Source organism: Lithobates pipiens, unplaced genomic scaffold (genome assembly GCF_037356315.1).
Source record: "Lithobates pipiens isolate NorthernLeopardFrog02 unplaced genomic scaffold, aLitPip1_a1.2 Scaffold_1, whole genome shotgun sequence".
NCBI lineage: Eukaryota > Metazoa > Chordata > Amphibia > Anura > Ranidae > Lithobates > Lithobates pipiens.
In genome coordinates this window covers 235,836,807-235,856,251 of record NW_027507685.1, presented here as the reverse complement: position 1 = coordinate 235,856,251, position 19,445 = coordinate 235,836,807, and the positions used below count along the sequence as shown (strand labels likewise).

General features: G+C 45.5%; 1 protein-coding gene across 3 annotated transcripts in view; it reads left to right on the top strand.

Annotated features, from left to right (window-relative positions):
- CUTA (cutA divalent cation tolerance homolog) overlaps window positions 1–19,445 on the top strand; it is a 38,265-nt gene that overhangs the window by 15,826 nt on the left and 2,994 nt on the right. For all 3 annotated transcript variants that reach the window (XM_077484727.1, XM_077484729.1, XM_077484730.1), the window contains 4 exons: window positions 4,337–4,482; window positions 8,072–8,131; window positions 12,173–12,218; window positions 13,916–13,965. In XM_077484727.1, the coding sequence (XP_077340853.1) occupies window positions 4,337–4,482; window positions 8,072–8,131; window positions 12,173–12,218; window positions 13,916–13,965 (302 nt within the window). The remainder of the gene's footprint in view (window positions 1–4,336; window positions 4,483–8,071; window positions 8,132–12,172; window positions 12,219–13,915; window positions 13,966–19,445) is intronic.

Below are 19,445 nucleotides of genomic sequence, written 5' to 3'. Positions count from 1 at the left end.
ATTGTAGTTAAACTATGAGACGAGACTGTAGCTCTTCTTTCATGGTTAATGCCAGTTACTTGTATGTGATCTCTTCAAAACCTTTAATAAAACACCGGGGAATGACTTTTATGGCATTAGAACATCTAATTCTGGCATGAGAAAGGAGGTCAGGTGAGGAGGCACAGTTCACTCTCCGAGGATTACGGCTTCTTTTCACTTCTCCTCGTCAACAAGATATTTAGTAGTTCTTCTGACACTTATTGCCCTCCTTGAAAACAATGCCGTATGCACTTGAATGCCTCTTAATGCCCCAACCCTCCCCGTTGATGATCATTATCAAGATATCTTCAGCAGGTTTATCTGCTATGAAAACCATGGGATGAGACAACCTAGACAAGCTTGTCTCAACTTTTTTTTTTTTTTTTTTTTTAATATATAATTTTTTATTTATTTTTTAAAGTGGAGGAACCCTTCACATGATTTTATGAGTCTTGGGGAACCCCTGCTAAAATATCTACAGCTTATGGTATATTGGTATGATCGTAAACTGTAGATATAATGATAATAAAGGAATCCAAAATGGTGACCAGTAGAAAAGTGACTCTTACACTGGAGGTCAGTGGAAAACTATTCCTATACATTAGTGAACTGAACAAAAGGGGCCCTGACCGTGAAAATTATTTAAAAGGCTTCCCTTTACATTGGTGGTCAGTAAGAGAGGTTATGCCTTGCATTGGTGGTCAGTAAGAAAGGTTCCCCCTTGCATTGGTGGTAAGTAGGACAGGGGCGGATCCAGAGTCTCGTCTCGGGAGGGGCACTGCCAGAAAATACGTTTTTTTTTTTGCACCAATTTATCGGGGACATGGCTGGTGTTAGCGCTTCAATCATCCCGGCACCATGGTTAATATGGTGTCAGGATGTTGGAAGCGCATTATTTCTATTATTGCATTGTTATATAGAATGTTATGCCATACGTTGCAGATTGTCACTTGCCACGTCATCTGCCACCAGATGCAGATTGTCACTTGCCACGTCATCTGCCACCAGATGCAGATTGCCACTTGCCACGTCACCTGCCACACGTTGCGGACTGTCACTTGCCACGTCACCTGCCACACGTTGCGGACTGTCACTTGCCATGTCACTTGCCACACGTTGCGGACTGTCACTTGCCACGTCACCTGCCACACGTTGCGGGCTGTCACTTGCCACGTCACCTGCCACACGTTGTGGGCTGTCACTTGCCACGTCACCTGCCACACGTTGTGGACTGTCACTTGCCACGTCACCTGCCATCAGATACGGATTTCCACGTCACCTGCCACATGTTGCGGATATTCACTTGCCACGTCACCTGCCACCAGATACAGATTGCCACTTGCCATGTCACCTGTCATTTGTTGCCGATTGTCACATGCCACGTCACTTTCCTGCTGTCAGGGGCGGAGGCCTGCATTCGGTGTGAGTGATTGTGATGACTATGGACAAGATGGAGGGAGGAGGTGCTGCAGGTGGGAGGGGCCAACACACAGGGGCGGACGCATAGAAGGAAGATTGCTTCCGCTCTGTCTCTGCCACACAGTGCCGCTCCTCCAGGCAGCTCCTGTCACGTCGGCTTTGAGTCTGAGACTCTAAGTATGACGTGAGTCACGTGACTGACTCGATGACATCACTTGTTGCTAGACGCCAGGCGGCCCAGGCGCTAGCAACGAGTGCAGGGTTGCCAAGCCAACGGCTCAGCTCCACCCATCTCCTAGCTCCTCCTGGTCCAGCGGTGCCGTATAACACACCAGAGTCTCTCTCTCTGCGCCGCTGATCGCTGATGAGACTGACAATGAAATCATGTCAGTCGGTGTGATATTTTAGGAGAGGTTCCCCCTTGCATTGGTGGTCAGTAGGAGAGGTTCTCCCTTGCATTGGTGGTCAGTAGGAGAGGTTCTCCCTTGCATTGGTGGTCAGTAGGAGAGGTTCTCCCTTGCATTGGTGGTCAGTAGGAGAGGTTCTCCCTTGCATTGGTGGTCAGTAGGAGAGGCTCTCCCTTGCATCAGTGGCCAGTAGGAGAGGCTGACTTTTTACTTAGGTGGTTAGTAGGAGAGGACCCCCCTTACGCTGTTGGTTATTAGGAGTGGTGCCCATTTAACAATGGTTGTCAGTGGAAGGACTGCTCTGGTACATTGGTGATCTGTGTAGTGCTTCCTGCTGAGTGATGTTGGGAACAGAACTATGCAGTTCTTTCTGCTAGGAAATCAATTAATCTCTGCTGAGGGAACCTCTAGCCATCTCTGGAGATAAAGCCAAGAACAAAAATATATTTTGGAGTCCATTCACTAATGTTTAACAGGGTCACATGACTCATTTGCATGAATTATCGCATGCGGTAAATAAATTCCAATTCAATGGAATGGTTCAGATCAAAGCATATTCATGTGTTAGAATTTAGAATGGCACAGTCCAGACCTAAATCCAATTGAGAATCTGTGGCAAGAATTTGCTTTTCACAGACACTCTCCATCCAATCTGACAGATCTTGAGCTATTTTGCAAAGAAGAATGTCACTCTCTAGATGTGCAAAGCTGGTAGAGACATCACCAAAAAGACTTGTAGCTGTAGTTGCAATGAAAGGGGGTTCTACAAAGTATTGACCCAGGGGGGCTGAATACAAATGCACCCCACACTTTTCACAAATTTATTTGTAAAAAATCTAGAAAACCATTTATAATTTTTCTTCCACTTCACAATTATGTACCACTTTGTGTTGGTCTATCACAGCAGTCTCAAAACTGCAGCCCTTTTCTTGTTTTTATGCGGCCCTTGGGGCAGGTTTCATCAATGGATACCAACAATGGGGCATAATTTTCCCCCACTGAGACCAGTGAAGGAGCACAATTTCTCCCAATGATACCAACAATTGGGCCCAATGACGGGGCACAATTCCTCCCAATGATGGGCCATTGTTTTTTTTTCCCCCACTGACATCAGAACCTTCTCTACTGCCAGTGGCCAGGATCCGGCCCCCCCCTAAAGTCCGGAGGACAGTAAACTGGCCCCCTGTTTAGAAAGTTTGGAGACTCCTGGCCCATCCCTTAAATGTAGGGCTGTTACTGATTAAAAATGTAGTGTTTGATTAATCGATATTTTTTTTAATCAATTAATCGACTAAGTTCAATTAATTATAATGCACATACAGATCCAACTACTTTTAGCTGATCTCCTTGCATTGCAACTCTGCATTAGTCGGTGGTAAATGTGGTATACACTATATACAATCACCCGACACTAGTTTCCACAATCCATGACTTAACTTCACAGTTCACACAAATACATTTTAAATTCAGACTGTAGCACTGACTTAAGTTTTTTTTTATTTTTTATTTTTTTTTCCCACAGTAGCGTGACAATCCCTCCACCTCCGGTCTAACTAATCCCTCTCACCTTATGGCATGGACCCCTGTGCAAACAGGTGGTCATGCAAGCGGGTATCAAAAGGGTGAACACGGACCATAAACTTCTCTCAGGTCTCCTTAGATCTCAGCAAGGACGCCAGGTCATGGGTAGAAAGAAAAGATCTAGCTGCTCACCGCTTAAGTATAAGATTTCATTTTTGTGTTCAAAAGAATTTTGATCGCTCAAAAAAATGAATCGATTAATCAAGGAATTAATCTTTAATTTCCACAGCCCTACTTAAATTCCCAATAAAATAAATTTATGTTTTTGGTTGTAAAGTGACAAAATGTGGAAAATTTAAAGGGGTGTGAATAATTTTTCAAGCCACTGTATAGAGTTATGCAGGCCATACATGGTCGAATTTCGAACAAATTTTCTTTTCAAAATCAGAAAATTTGTTTTTTTTGTGATCCGATGATGCCACCATTGATTTTCGAAATTCGGCCGACCAAGCCTTCAATTTCACCTCATGTTGCTACAGAAAAGAATTTTTTCTTGGCTGGGAATCTTCTTTTCTCTCTGTACATTTTCTTTTCTTATTACGTTTCTCGTACGATTCTCCCATCATTGATTAGAAAATCATTCGTTTTTCTAAAAATTTCCAACATGTCCGATTCCTCACATTTTATTTCCGCACGAAAATCGGCTGTTGCTGCAGCCCAGTAATGGTGCGAAATTCATACGAAAATTCTTAGATACGATTTTCGAAAGAAAATTCTTTCGAAATTCGAACCGTGTATGGCCGACATTAGACATGCACAAATGTTTGCTGGTTGGGCATGCTTGGACATCATCAGCATTCTCGTGTATTTTAGTTTAAGATTGTTTTGTCTTTATTTTTTTATTTTTTTATGTAGTTTGTTTTCTATATATGAAATCTACAGGCTTCTCTTTCTTTACCCCATTTCAGGCTGTCGTGGTGTGTATGTCTCCTGTTTTGCTGAGGCTTATAGGATTGCGGGCATTCTCAATGGCCACCGAGACCTATGTATCTGGATCCCTCGCTGCTGCTTATGTCACTTGTCCTAATGACAAAGTGGCCAAAGACATTGCCAGGTATGTAGTAATGAGCTCCGGGGGTGGGTCGGCTCTGAACACTGGAATGTGGTTGGTTGCTGGTAATTTCCTCCAGTTTATAGAAATCACAGGACTTTCCTCTGAGGAACCTCTCTGAACATAAGTCACAGATTTCCCCAGCTCAATGAAGCCGGATCAGGAGGGCTTTTTTTTTTTTTTTTTTTTTTTTTTTTTTTTATATTGGCTAAATAATTAATTACTTTTCATTTAACTGCATTTGACCTAATTTTTTTTTTTTTTTTTTTTCTTTTCTTTTTTTTTTGTTTATGATAGTTCAGCATCCTAAGTTAGTGTATTAGTGGTGAAGAAAGAACAGATTGGCCTAAAAGATGGAAAAAATAATATACAAAATGCTGGGAAAAGAAGAAAAATAAAGCCCTCTGGAGAAAATTAGAAAATGAAAAAGATGAGTTTAATCCAGGTTTAGGCCCCTTTCACACTGGGGCGGTTTTCAGGCGTTACATCGCTAAAAATAGCGCCTGTGTAGCGCCTGAAAACCCGGCTTTCACACTGGAGCGGTGCGCTAGCAGGACGGTGGAAAAAGTCCTGCTAGCCGCATCTTTGGAGCGGTGTATTCACCGCTCCTAAACTGCTCCTACCCATTGAAATCAATGGCACAGCGCGGCGCTTTGCGGGCGGTTTTAACCCTTTTTCGGCCGCTAGCAGGGGTTAAAACCACCCCACTAGCGCCCGCAGACAGCCACTAAAACGACGGTAAAGCTCCGCTAAAAATAGCGGCGCTTTACTGCTGATGGCCGCACCACCCCAGTGTGAAAGGGGCCTTAGGGAGAGGGGTTTAAAGTGAAATACAAACCTTTTTAATGATGGATAGATGGGGGAAAAGATAAGAACCTCTGTCAGTTTTTTTTTATTGCGTTCTCTGTCCCTATCAGGGGGATTTCTGCTCGTTTCCTGTTTTCGTGGCACAACAGGAGCTGTGAGGAACTGTCGCTTCAATATAGATGGAGATCCGACTTGAAGCCGACTTTCATTGAAATCAATTGGTACAAGTCGCCTAGAAGTCGGATTGAAGTAGTAGCCCTTGTACACACGGTCGGACATTCCGACAACCAAATCCGCCGGATTTTGTCCGAAACTGTTACATACACACGGTCGGACAAAGTTGTCGGACAATCCGATCGTTCAGAATGTGATGATGTTATTTAGTTACAAAGGGACTACGTTCAGGCTAGTAGCCAATAGCTTTGGTTTAGGAATTTGATCTGAGCATGCGTGGCACTTTGTTCGATCGGAATTCTCTACACATGATCGGACAAAGTCCGATCGGATCATGTTGTCGGAAAGTTTTATAGCCAAGCTGGAAAACTTGGTCCGTCGGCTATTCCGACGAAAACAGTCCAATGGAGCCCACACATGGTCGGATTATCCGACAACACGGTCCGATCGGACATTTTCCGTCGGAATGTCCGACCGTGTGTACAAGGGCATACAGGAACCTTTTTTGAAATCGGAGCGACTTCTGTAGTGTATATTAAGACGGCTCCATTAACTAACACAGGCTCTTACCTGCTCTGTGCAACTGTTTTGCACAGAGCGGCCCCGATCCTAATTTTCTGGGGTCCCCCGGTGGTGCTCCTGGCTTCTCCTCTTCGGCGAGTGCCCCCCACGCAGAGCCGATTTCCATGGGGGCACTCGTGCAGGTGTGCTCCTGAGTCCTGCTGCTGCGTCCATTGACACAGACAGCAAGACTCAGTCCTGCCCCCCGTGTCATTGGATTTGATTGACAGCAATGGGAACCAATGGCTCCTGCTGCTAACAGTCCATCTAATGAGGACCCTAGACAGCGGCTGGAGCTGTTGGGCTCGTCCTTGACGCTGGAAGGAACACGGGTTCAGCTAAGTAAAAGGGGGGCTCTGGGGAAGGGAGGGGGGGAGCATCAGCACAGGTTTTTCACCTTAATGCATAGAATGCATTAAAAACCTTGAGAATTTACAACTTTAACTCCTTGCTATTTTAAACCAAGCAAAAAAAGGTTTGGTTCACGTTCCACTTTATTTTATTTTTTTGTTTAAATAAACGAAAGGGAGAGATTTTCTAAAACTGGTGCACACAGAATCTGGCACAGCTGTGCATAGAAACCAATCGGCTTCTAACTTCAGATTTAAAGTGGTGTTCCAACCGCAAATATATATATATATATATTTATTATTATTATTATTATTATTATTATTCAGCAGCTACAAACACTGTAGCTGTTGACTTTTAATAAGGACACTTACCTGTCCAGGGAGCCCGCAATGTTGGCTCTCCGAGGCCGATTGGATCAGGTGCAGGCGCCACCATTCTAATTAAGGGAAACCGGCAGTGGAGCCTTGCAGCTTCACTGCCCGTTTCCTACTGAGCATGCGCAAGTCGCGCAGCGCTTTGTGAATGGTCGGTTGTCTTCTGGGACACACCATGCCACAGAAGACATCGGGGTGGGGGCCCCGAAGAAGAGGATGTGACGTCCTGCGCCGCGGACCAGATGGATCGGAAGTACAGGCTGTAAGTTTAAAAAAAATATATATATTTTTTAACTAGCCAAAAACGAGGGGTGGTCTTTTATTTAAGACCACCTCTCAAAAGTGGGTGGAACTCCGCTTTAAGCTTTGAAAATAAAAACCTGGAAGCTGATTGGTTACCATGTACACCTGCACCAGATTCTCTGTACACCAGATTTGGTAAATCAACCCCCAAAGTGTTTATTAGAGAGACCTATACTGAGAGGAACGTGCCCATATTTCTCAAAACGTAATAGTGAAATTCTGATTCTGACCTTCTATATGTAGCCTGCTAATTGAAGATAATACATGTATGTTAAACAGGGCCGTCTTTAATATTGATTGGACCCTGGGCAAACATTTTCTTGGGGCCCCCCAATGCAATTTCTACCTGCTCTGAGACATACAATAGCAGCTAGACTTCAAATCAGTTTACTGTATCAGATCAGGCAGCAATTGCGATTGGTTGCCAGTGGTTACAACATATCAATACTGCTTAATGATTGGTTGCTAGAGGTTATAGCACATATTACAGCTTACTGATTAGTTGCTAGAGGTTACAGCAAATGATTTGTGCTTGTTAATTGGTTGCTAGAAATTACTGTATAGTAATACTGCTCACTGATTGGTTGCTAGAGGTTACAGTACATCATCTCCTCACTGCAGGGGATCATGCTATACATATGAATGCCACCTTTATTTATATATCAATGCCGCTGGCCGCAGCTATTTATTAGTAATGCTGCCGCTATTTACATATGAATGCCGGTTATTTACATGTAAACACAGGGTCTGCAGGTGAGTCATCTGTACACAACAATAGGGCAGAGCTGGGCAGAATTAGTACCAGCACTTCACACTGAGATATCGGGACACAGCACAGGACTAAAACTTCAAGGGACAAGTGAATTTAAATTAAGATAGTTGTCAATATGAGGCAGCTGCTTTGGGCCCCACAACAATGACAGGGCCCAGGGCAGCTGCCCCTTTTGCCCTGCCTTAAAGACGGCCCTGATGTTAAAGCGTGTTTCTGTGTGTGTTCTAACATGTATGATGTTTTTGTACAGGGGTCTGGTGGAGAAGAAGCTGGCAGCCTGTGTGAACATTATACCACAGATCACCTCCATGTGAGCTATGCACCCGGATAACATCCCTGTTTCTTATATCTATTGTCTCCCCACTTCCCCGTCACATGTGGCATCTTACACCATTGTCTTCCATGTCACACTCATTTCAGATCTCCAAACCTGTATGTTTTTTTTTTTTTTTTTTATTTATTTACCAATTTTTTTTTTTTTTTAATAAATTGTTGGGACACTATTCCTCCCACTGGCGCCAGTGGGGTGGGGCACCCATTCCTCCCAGTGGGGTGGGGCACCCATTCCTCCCAGTGGGGTGGGGCACCCATTCCTCCCAGTGGGGTGGGGCACCCATTCCTCCCAGTGGTGTGGTGCACCCATTCCTCCCACTGGCGCCAGTGGTGTGGGGCACCCATTCCTCCCACTGGCGCCAGTGGTGTGGGGCACCCATTCCTCCCACTGGCGCAATGGGGTGGGGCACCCATTCCTCTCACTGACGCCAGTGGTGGGACGCAAATTGCTCCCACTGACGCCAGCGGTGAGGCGCCATTGCTCCCACTGACGTCAGCGGTGAGACGCCATTGCTCCCACTGATGCCAATGATGGGGCACTGGAGATGGAGACCCCCTGGTCTAGGCGAAAGATGCACACTGTCCTCCCCTTTTGCCATCTTTTATATGCACTTCACATATCCCAGGAAGCAAAGCCTTTTTTTCAGTAAAGATGGAGGGGACAGGCCTAGCAGGGCGTCATCGGAATGTGCGCCAGCTGAACCCGGAACAGTCAGCAACCTCTTAATGGCGTCACACCAAAACATTGTGGCGCTGGACTGAGCGCTGCCAGAAGTGAAGAGGATCTCAGCTGGATATGCTAGGTGGGTGAGTATCTAAAATGTGCAAAACTCACCACCAGGTCAGTAGGGGTGAAAATGTGCTCAGTAATATGTTTTAATAACTTCCTTTTAGTTCTGATTAATGTTACTGTTAAAACCCAGTTATGCATTGGTGTACTGCAGCCAGGCTGCATTTATGCACACGGACATTTAAAAATATTCCATCTTCCAAAAAAATCCAGCGTAAAAAAATGCTAATTTTTGCACGCAATTATGAGAGTTTATGGGCATACGGCATTTATAAGTGTGCGTGTGTCCACTCATTCTATTGGCTACAATATTCATTTATTGTATAAGCCACTAGAATGAATATGTTTATGTACATACGTGTGTAAATTATACCAGTAGGCTCATCTACAAATGCAGGTTTGACTTTTTTTACACCCTTGAATGCGGCCTAAAATACAAATTTAAATGCCGCAATGTGCATGGACAGATTGGCTGGAATAGAGCTGCTTTTCTGCCCATATGCATGAGGCCTTACAGTAATAAATATGGGGCTCGTTTATGTTTTTTTTACACTGCTCAGTGCTGCAACAAGGTTTAAAGTACACTGGAGATTTGGACCACAGCACTCGCATACAAAGCAATGATCTGGCTCTGCAGGTATAACGTCAACAGCAGCGCGACACAAGTAAGGAGGAGGAGGAAAGAATAATGTTTGTTCCATTTACATTGAGCAAGAAAATGCAGCTAATGGGCCCCCTAGGTATTGGGCAGTAAGAGGCCCCCCATGTATTGGCCAGCAGGGGGCAATGGGCTAAGGGCATTCCTATCATGAGATGATTCTACTGACTGCCCACACCAACAGTGCTTATGGCTGCCTGCAGGGGTGAGCTAGACGATCTATTTTTCTGCACTGCTTCCAGTTATAACAGAAAGGAAATTGTGCGCTGCGTCTTAAAGTAACCCTCAACTCCTAAAAAAAAATGAAATAAACATACAATGCAAAGATCCCAAATAAACATTTGATAGATGCCACTTTGTAACAGGTGAGAACGCACCAGAATGTGAATCAAATTAATATAAAAAAATAAATATAATAAAAAAAAAAAAACTTCCTAAATCGCTCCCAATCAAAAACCTAATGATTGATCATACAAGTCCATCCAGGTGCTCATGAAAGTGCTGGGTGCTCCAACAATAGAAGTGGTCCAGTGCTCAAGGTGCTTATTAGGCCTCGTGCACACTGGACGTTTTTACAGCTGCTGTTTTTGGCTTCAGACGTTTTTTTTCTTTTTCTCCAGCCAAGCTTCCCAGCATGTTATCCTATGTGTCCAGGCTGGAAAAAACACCCAGAACTAGTGGGTTAAGAGGAGTTTTTCAGCTGTAAAAATGCTCGAACTCTGAAAAAAGCTGAAAACAGCTTAAAAAGTGGCTATTCAGCGTTTTTAAACCATAAGCTTTTATGGGAGTATAGTTTTGCTAAAAAAAAAAAAAGCTGAAAAACTCACTCTACAGTTTTCTGCAGCTAACGTTACTGGCTTTGTTATAACGTCCAGTGCGCATGAGAGCTAAGACAATCGACCAGGTTCAGCAGAAAAGTCCCAGACATGAAAATAAAAGCCTCAGCCTGCCATTGGCAGCTGATGCTCAAAATCTTTGGGGGACGCAAACAAACTGAGAAATTCTGAACAAAAAACATCAAATGCAGCCTCACTGTGCCCCATCAAATGCAGCCACTGTGCCCCGCGCCTGCTTGCCGTCTGACCGGCACTTATCCTATCTTGACTGGTCAGGCAGTGGATGACTGTGGCGAGCTGTGGGACGTTGCAGTGGGTTAGACAGGGGTGAGCTGTGTCCTTCATGCATCTCCTTCCCTACTCCTGATAGGCGTCCAATAGCAGCAACTGTCCTTTCAGCCAATCCTGATTGGCGAAGAGGTGTTAGAAAAGCAAATGAATATTCGCTTTTCTAACACACCTGGGTGGATTCTGAGCACAATGCTTTGCGCTCCGAGTCCACCTATTTTCAAGCCTATTAGAGCCTCTGGCTCTAATTAGGTGCTTCAAAAAACACCCCTGCTGCTGGAAGTCGGGCGCCCGGCGTCCGAAAAGGGGCCAGACGCAGAATAGGGGGTGGCAGCAGCGGGCATGGATAGATTCACGCTATGTATCCATTATTCATAGAGGGGGTGGCTGGAGAGAGGGGGCGGCACTCGTGAGCCCTTTTATGGACAGGCCGACCCTGCAGCCTGCACTCCATCAACAAGCTTCGACAAGGGTATGCATCAAATAGAAAAAGGGAGAAGCCTCACAGCGAAATACTAATTATTGCTCTCGCACGAACGTTTGTGGCAATACCGCACGTGTGGTGTAAACACAATGTTTGCATATGCATGCGCAACTTACGTATGCATCCACTTCTGAGCGTGAGTACGGAGGCATAGGGGTGCTTATATATTGCTTTCAAAGTACTTCTGCATATAAATAATATAAAACTAGAAAAAACAGCACTCGACCAGACAGAAAATATATACTCTACATTACCAAAAGTATTGGGACACTGGCTTTACATGAACTTTAAGGGCATCCCAGACTTGGTCCTTAGAGCTCAATATTGTGTTTGCCCAACCTTTGCAGCTATAACAGCTTCAACTCTTCTGGGAAGGCTGCCCACATTGTTTAGGAGATGTGTCTGTGGGAATTTTGACCATTCTTCCAGAAGTGCATTTGTGAAGTCAGGCACTGATGTGGATGACAAGGCTTGGCACGCAGTCTCCGCTCTAATTCATCTCAAAAGGTGTTTCTTTGGTTTGCATTCTTTCGAGTCCTGATTAGAATTAGCCTGCCTATGTTACGCCCCTTATTACCATAAATATACAATTGTAATATGTGATACCTACGTAATCATGTGTATAAAAACCTTCAATTGCATCATAATAAAGCAGAACAGTTATTTGGAAAGATGCGGGGCGTATCTTTTGTGTCTGTTCCCTACTGCAGTAGTTATTATTAATTTGGAACCACTAATCAATATGAGGATAAGAGTTGCCTATCTATAAATTCCCATGTCAAAAGCTTGCTGTAATTCGAGCAAAAAAAGTTGCAGTGGAGTGTGGCAATGGGGCCTGACTCTCCAACATGAAATTCAGGGACTTGTTTCACCATCAAGCACTGTGTAGGCTCCACTGTGGAGGCAATGGTTGTTTACGCCATGTCATGTTCACAACTATCTTCTGTTGTTTCCCTCACCAGATATGAATGGAAAGGGAAGATCGAGGAGGACAGTGAGGTATTACTGGTAAGCCGCCATCCTGATGCCTGGCAGACAATGCAGATTGCTGGGCATGCAGCAGATATGTTTCATATTGTGTGCTGCTTCTGATCTGTCCGTGCAGTTACATTACATTATTCATACTTATTAAAAAAAAAAAAATTTTTAAAATAGGATTTTTTTGTACTCACCGTAAAATTATTTTCTCTGTAGTTCACTGACTGACACAGCCCCCGCCCCTCCTATATTTTTTTTTTTTTATGTTCTACTGCTTGTTGACGTACTGAGGCTGCAGTATGCAGACTGGGGGGTTGTTACTGAAGGGACCGCCCCTTGGGCGGAACTAGAAAGTTCTGGTTTTGTTGTACATGTTAACATGTTTTGCCTAGTCCTCTTCTGAAGGTGGCGTAACTGATGGTCTAAGTAAAGGAGCTGTGTCAGTCAGTGAACTGCAGAGAAAATAATTTTACGGTGAGTACAAAAAAATCCTATTTAAAAAAAATTTTTTTTTTAATAAGTACATTATTGCTATATTGGTACATAGGGGAGCTGGAATTTAGAAGGGAAAAAAAGATCAACTTACCCTGCAATGCAATGCAGGTATTAATGACATGAGGGAGGGGCTGTAAAAGGCCTCCTGAAAACCGCAAAGTGCCTTAGGTAATGCCCACACGTGATGCCGATCCTCCCATCATTAAAAGAGCTCAAATTCAATGGATAAAAGGTGCTGGCTAGTGACAATCAGGCTGGGGAGGAAAGAGCTAGTTAATTCTACACATCCTCCAGCCAGGAAATTTGGTGGGCTCTATCTCACTTGCCGCACATTTCTAGAAGCTCACAGTGTGTAGTAAAATCAGAGTAAGCAATTTCAGTCCAAGACAGGAGCCGATCAGTGGCAGCCCCTAATGCAGGGCCCCCCTAGCCATGTGCAGCCCCCTAATCTACATGTGGGGAGCCGGGCACATGGATTCCAATGGGGTTGTTTTGGAAGCTCGTGATTAGAACCAGAGACTCTAATAGGCTTCAAAAAAGGGTGGGCTCCCTAGTTGTGTGGAAATAGCAAATTTAATATTCGCTATCGTCTTCCCGATTCTCCTCCCCAGCTAATCAGGAGGCAGGTCCTAAAACCTGTCACCCGATTTGCCAAGAGGAGAAGCGATTCTATTGGCTGCCTAGGAGGAAGGAAGGAGACACTCAACGGCTTCCGTGATGCCAAGGAAGAGTTCACACAGGGGGAAGCTGCTGCCCGTAGCCCAGAGGAAGCGCTGCCCATGACACAGATGGGGTAAGTGCGGGGCTGGTAACTGACCTAACCGGGGGTGTCTGGCTGTGGGTGCATTGTTTGACGCCCCCCCCCCACCCCCAAAAAAAAATATACCACCAGCTGTCACTGGAGCCGATACAACTGCGCAAGAGAGAAGAGAAGGCTGGATTTCAGTTATAATGGCAGAGGTAAGCATCTATGAAGGACTTGTTCTGTGAAAATGATGGTGCCTGGAATTGGACTTCAAACAGGCATACGGGTGTATTTGTGCCCCTTAGTAAGGTTATTGGTGTCACCAGGATTGTTATAGGTGTAAGATTGTGAAATACAACATGTTATGTTCTCTGTCCACATTAATAGGCTTCATCTTCACAGCAGCACCTCGTTGTCACCTTCATCAGATCAATAATGACTTTCCTGGTACCTCATTCTCACCTTTTCTGTCCCCGTCTCCTTACAGATGATTAAGACCAGGTCATCCAAAGTTCCATCTCTAACGGAATATGTCAGGTGAGATGACATTATTGTGCTCACAGTGGGGTTGTTGGTATGGGTTCCCAAAAAATAAAAATAAACGTTTAGGACACACTTGGCACCGATTATGGAAACCTTGCAGCTCTAATGTTGAGATGGAAGAATAAGCCCCACCGTGTCCTTTTAAGCCAGTGATATCCGTACCACCACATGTATGTGGACACCGAACTGGGAAACTACTGTTAAAGCGGAGCTCCACCCTAAAGTGGAGCTTCCGCTCATTGGAACCCCCCCCCCCCCTCCGGCGCCACAATTGGCACCTTTCAGGGGGGAGGGGGTGCAGGTACCTGTACAGTACAGGTATCTGCACTCACTTCCGGCATAGATATCTGCGGATATATTTACGCCCCTTTTCCGCAGGTCCCCCGCTGTCTGCTGGGAAACACACGGATCCCAGAGACAGCGGGGACCATCCTTATTGCGCAGCGCGACTCCACTTCCTGATTCCCATACCCAAGATGGCGGCGGCAGCACCCGAGAGACGATCAAGAGATCGGCTTCGGGTGCGGACATCGCGGGTGCGCTGGGCGGGTAAGTGTCCTTATTTTAAAAGTCAGCAGCTGCAGTATTTGTAGCTGCTGGCTTTTAAAAAAAAAAAAAAAAAAACGGCGGAACTCCCGCTTTTAAGGTCCTTTTTTTTTTTTTTTTTTACCACTTGCCGACCGCCGCACGACGATGTACGTCGACAGAATGGCACGGGCAGGCATATGGGCGTACCTGTACATCCCTGCCTTCCCGCGGGTGGGGGGCCCGATCGGGCCCCCCCCCCCGGTCCCTGCGGCGGTCGGTATTCGTTCGGGAGCGATCCCGGACGAGGGGACGGCCATTCATTCATGGCCACCCCCTCGCGATCGCTCCCGACGAATGGAAATGCTCCGTGACATCACTTCCTCTCCTGTAATGTAAACACAGGAGAGGAAGTGATGTAATCTCTCCTCCGTGTCTGTATTTTTCGTTCCGGCCCAGAGGAGAGAGGATCGGTGAGTTGCACCAACACGACACTACACAGTAGAACATGCCAGGCACACTCACACCCCCCCTTCACCCCCCGATCACCCCCCCAATTACCCCTGCCCCCCCAGTCACAGTGACACGAATTGCATTTTTTTTTTTTTTTTTTGCATTGGTGTCATTTGTGACTGTAATAACTGTTAGGGCAGTTAGGGTTAGCCCCCTTTAGTTCTAATGTACCCCCCAATAAAGGTTTAACCCCGTGATCACCCCCCGTCGCCAGTGTCACTAAGGCTGGGTTCACATTGCAGCGGTTTATGAGAACGGATGTGATTCGCACCGCACTGCAGTGCAAATCACATCCGATCTCTGTGCGATTCGAGTTCAGCCATACAGATAGTATGGCTGAATTCGCGCCGCACCCGCCGCAAATTCGCACGGGACCCTTTTTTTGGTCCGCAGCAGAATCGGATCGCATGGGTGTTCACACCATGCGATCCGAGTTTGCAGATCGCACTGCGATATGCGAACTGATCTGGGGGTGTCATTAACATTTCACTGACACTCCCAGCAGTTCGCATAGGGCAGTGTGAACTGCCGCCGGGAGGCATGCGATGCGGGAACCCGCCGCGGATTCGTGGCGTTCCTGCATCGCTCCAGTGTGAACCCAGCCTAATAAGCGATCATTTTTCTGATCGCTGTATTAGTGTCACAGGTGACGCTAGTTAGGCAGGTAGGTATTTAGGTTCGCCGCAGCTTTTTATAGCGCCAGGGACCCCCATATACTACCGCATAAAGCCCCCTGATTGCCCCCTAGTTAACCCTTTCACCAGTGATCACCATATAACTGTTACAGGTGACGCTGGTTGGTTAGTTATTTTTTTATAGTTTCAGGGCACCCGCCATTTATTACCTAGTCTCACTAGTGTACCCCTAAATTTAGGGGTGTCTACTTTCCAAAATGGGGTCATTTGGGGGGGGGGGGGGGTTTGTGCCATCTTGGCATTTTATGGCCTTCAAAACTGTAACGCCCTTAGAAAGCCTGAAGGTGGTGCTTGGTTTTCGGGGCCCCGTACGCGGCTAGGCTCCCAAAAAGTCCCACATATGTGGTATCCCCGTACTCAGGAGAAGCAGCAGAATTTATTTTGGGGTGTCATTTCACATATGCCCATGGCATGCGTGAGCAATATATCATTTAGTGACAACTTTGTGAAAAAATAAAATAAAAATAAAAAGTTTGTAATTTTCCCGCAACTTGTGGCAAAATATAAAATATTCCATGGACTCAACATGCCTCTCAGCAAATAGCTTGGGGTGTCTACTTTCTAAAATGGGGTCATTTGTGGGGTTTTGTGCTATCTTGGCATTTTATGGCCTTCAAAACTGTAATAGGTAGTGAGGAGTGAAGTCAAATATTTACGCCCTTAGAAAACCTGAAGGCGGTTCTTGACTTTCAGGGCCCCGTACGCGGCTAGGCTCCCAAAAAATCCCACACATGTGGTATCCCCGTACTCAGGAGAAGCAGCAGAATTTATTTTGGGGTGTCATTTCACATATTCCCATAGCATGTGTGAGCAATATATCATTTAGTGACAACTTTGTGTAAAAAAAAAAAAAAAAAAAATTTTTTTTTTGTCATTCAATCGCTTGAGGCAAAAAAATAAAATATTCAATGGGCTCAACATGCCACTTATCAATTTCCTTAGGGGGTCTACTTTCCAAAATGGGGTCATTTGGGGGGGTTTTGTACTGCCCTGCCATTTTAGCACCTCAAGAAATGAGATAGGCAGTCGTAAACTAAAAGCTGCGTAAATTCCAGAAAACGTACCTTAGTTTGTAGATGTGACAACTTTTGCACAAACCAATAAATATACAGTTATTGACTTTTTTTTTTTTACCAAAGACATGTGGCTGAATACATTTTGGCCTAAATGTATGACTAAAATTGAGTTTATTGGATTTTTCTAATAACAAAAATTAGAAAATATCATTTTTTTTCAAAATTTGCGGTCTTTTTACGTTTATATCGCAAAAAATAAAAATCGCAGAGGCAATCAAATACCATCAAAAGAAAGCTCTATTTGTGGGAAGAAAAGGACGCAAATTTTGTTTGGGTACAACATTGCATGACCGCGCAATTACCAGTTAAAGCAGCGCAGTGCCAAATTGTAAAAAGACCTCTGGTCATTGACCAGCAAAATGGTCCGGTCTGAAAGTGGTTAAAGTGTAAAGTTTTCCACCCATAGCAGCCAATCGGAACCAAATGTTCTTTTCCGATAAACCGCCCTATACAGGATTAGAGCTGTATCTTAATCAAAATGTTTGTTTTACTTTTGGATAGAATATCCACTTAAAGTCCAAGTCAATGGTCACTGCCAGCCCCTCTGTTATGGGCAGGCAAACCACACTATGTAAGTCACTTCTAAAAACGAGAATTGTAAATACCGTATATACTCGAGTATAAGCCGAGATTTTCAGCCTCTTTTTTTGAGGCTGAAAGTGCCCCCCTCGGCTTATACTCGAGTCATCGCTGTCTGCCCGCTCGATCAGCGTGTCGAGCAGACAGACAGCGGCCATTCTGATTCAAAAGCCGCGCCTCCGGCTCCGCCTTCGCCTGTGATAGGCGGAACACTGAATTTCCCAGCAGCCTGTGTTCCGCCTATCACGGGCATCTTCTCATCCTCGTACTACGGACGAGGATGATACGACGTCCGTGATAGGCGGAACACAGGCTGCTGGGAAATTCAGTGTTCCGCCTATCACAGGCGAAGGAGGAGGCGCGGCTTTTGAATTTTACAATGGCCGCCGACGAAGAGGGCACGGGACGGAGGCAAGGCAAGGCACGGCACGGGACAGGACGGGACGGGACGAAGGCAAGGCAAGGCACGACACGGGACGGAGGCTCGGGACAAAGGCGAACACAGGTAGGCTGGACACACACACACACACACACACACACGGATGGAGACACACACACACGGATGGAGACACACACACACGGATGGATGGATGGATGGAGACACACACACACACACACACACACACACACACACACACACACGGATGGAGACACACACACACGGATGGATGGATGGATGGATACACACACACACAGGGATGGATGGATGGATGGAGACACACACACACAGGGATGGATGGATGGATGGATGGATGGAGACACACACACACAGGGATGGATGGATGGATGGATGGAGACACACACACACAGGGATGGATGGATGGATGGACACACACACACACAGGGATGGATGGACGGACACACAGGGATGGACGGACACACAGGGATGGACGGACACACACACAGGGATGGACAGGCATGTCTCACCCTCGGCTTATACACGAGTCAATAAGTTTGCCAGTTTTTTTGGGGGTAAATTGGGGGCCTCGGCTTATATTCGGGTCGGCCTATACTCGAGTATATACGGTACCTATTTAGAGCCATCTTCAGGATGGACACGTGACTCGTGGCTGATTTATAGCAGCTCCGATATTTGGCTTCTGCAGGAGGGGCTGAGCTCTCCCTCTGATGTCAGCCGGGGAGGTCACGATGCCGCAGAAGCCCTGTCTGGGAGATGTAAAGCGGCCACGAGTCACATGACCGGCCTGAAGATGGCTCTATATAGGTATTCACAAGAATCGTTTTTCGAAAAAACTTGCACAGTGTGGTATGCCTGCTTATAATAGAGGGGGTAGCCGTGACCTTTGTACGTTTTTTTTATTTTTAATAGCTGTGGAGGCGGGGTGGAGACAGATGCAGGCATGGAGCTGACAGGCAGGGAGGAGGGGTGAGGGGGAGAGAGAAGAGCAGAGCTGCCGATGATGTAATCAGGGCACTAATGATCAGTGCCCTGATTACAATAAAGAAATGCAGGCATACCCCACTTTTAAGTACACAATGGGGTTTATTTACTAAAGATGGAAAGTGCAAAACCACGCTCACTTCTGCATAGAAACCAATGAGCTTCTAATCCCAGCTTCTTCAATTAAGCTTTGGTAATAATACCTGGAAGCCCATTGGTTTCTATGCAGAAGTGAGCCTGATTTTGCACTTTCCAGCTTTAGTAAATAAACCCCATTGTGTACTTAAAAGTGAGGTATGCCTGTATAGTGTCAAAATACAGTGTCCACCAGTGGCAACAATCAGTGCCACCAGTTAGTGCCCATTAGCCATGCCAGTCAGTGCTGGCAATCAGCGCTGCCCATCACTGTTGTCCATCAATGCCCATCAGTGCCACCCATAAGTGCTGCATATTAGTGCCTCCTCATCAATGCCCACCAGTTCAGCCTATCAGTGCCCATCATTGCCGCCTCATCAACGCACATCAGTGAAGGCGAAAAATTATTTTGTTACAAAATTTACTGACAGGAAAAAAAGTAAAAAACATTTATTTTTCAAAAATGTATTATTTTAATTTTTTTTGTAAAAAATAAAAAAAAACAGCAGTGATTAAATACCACCAAAAGAAAGCTCTATTTGTGTGAAG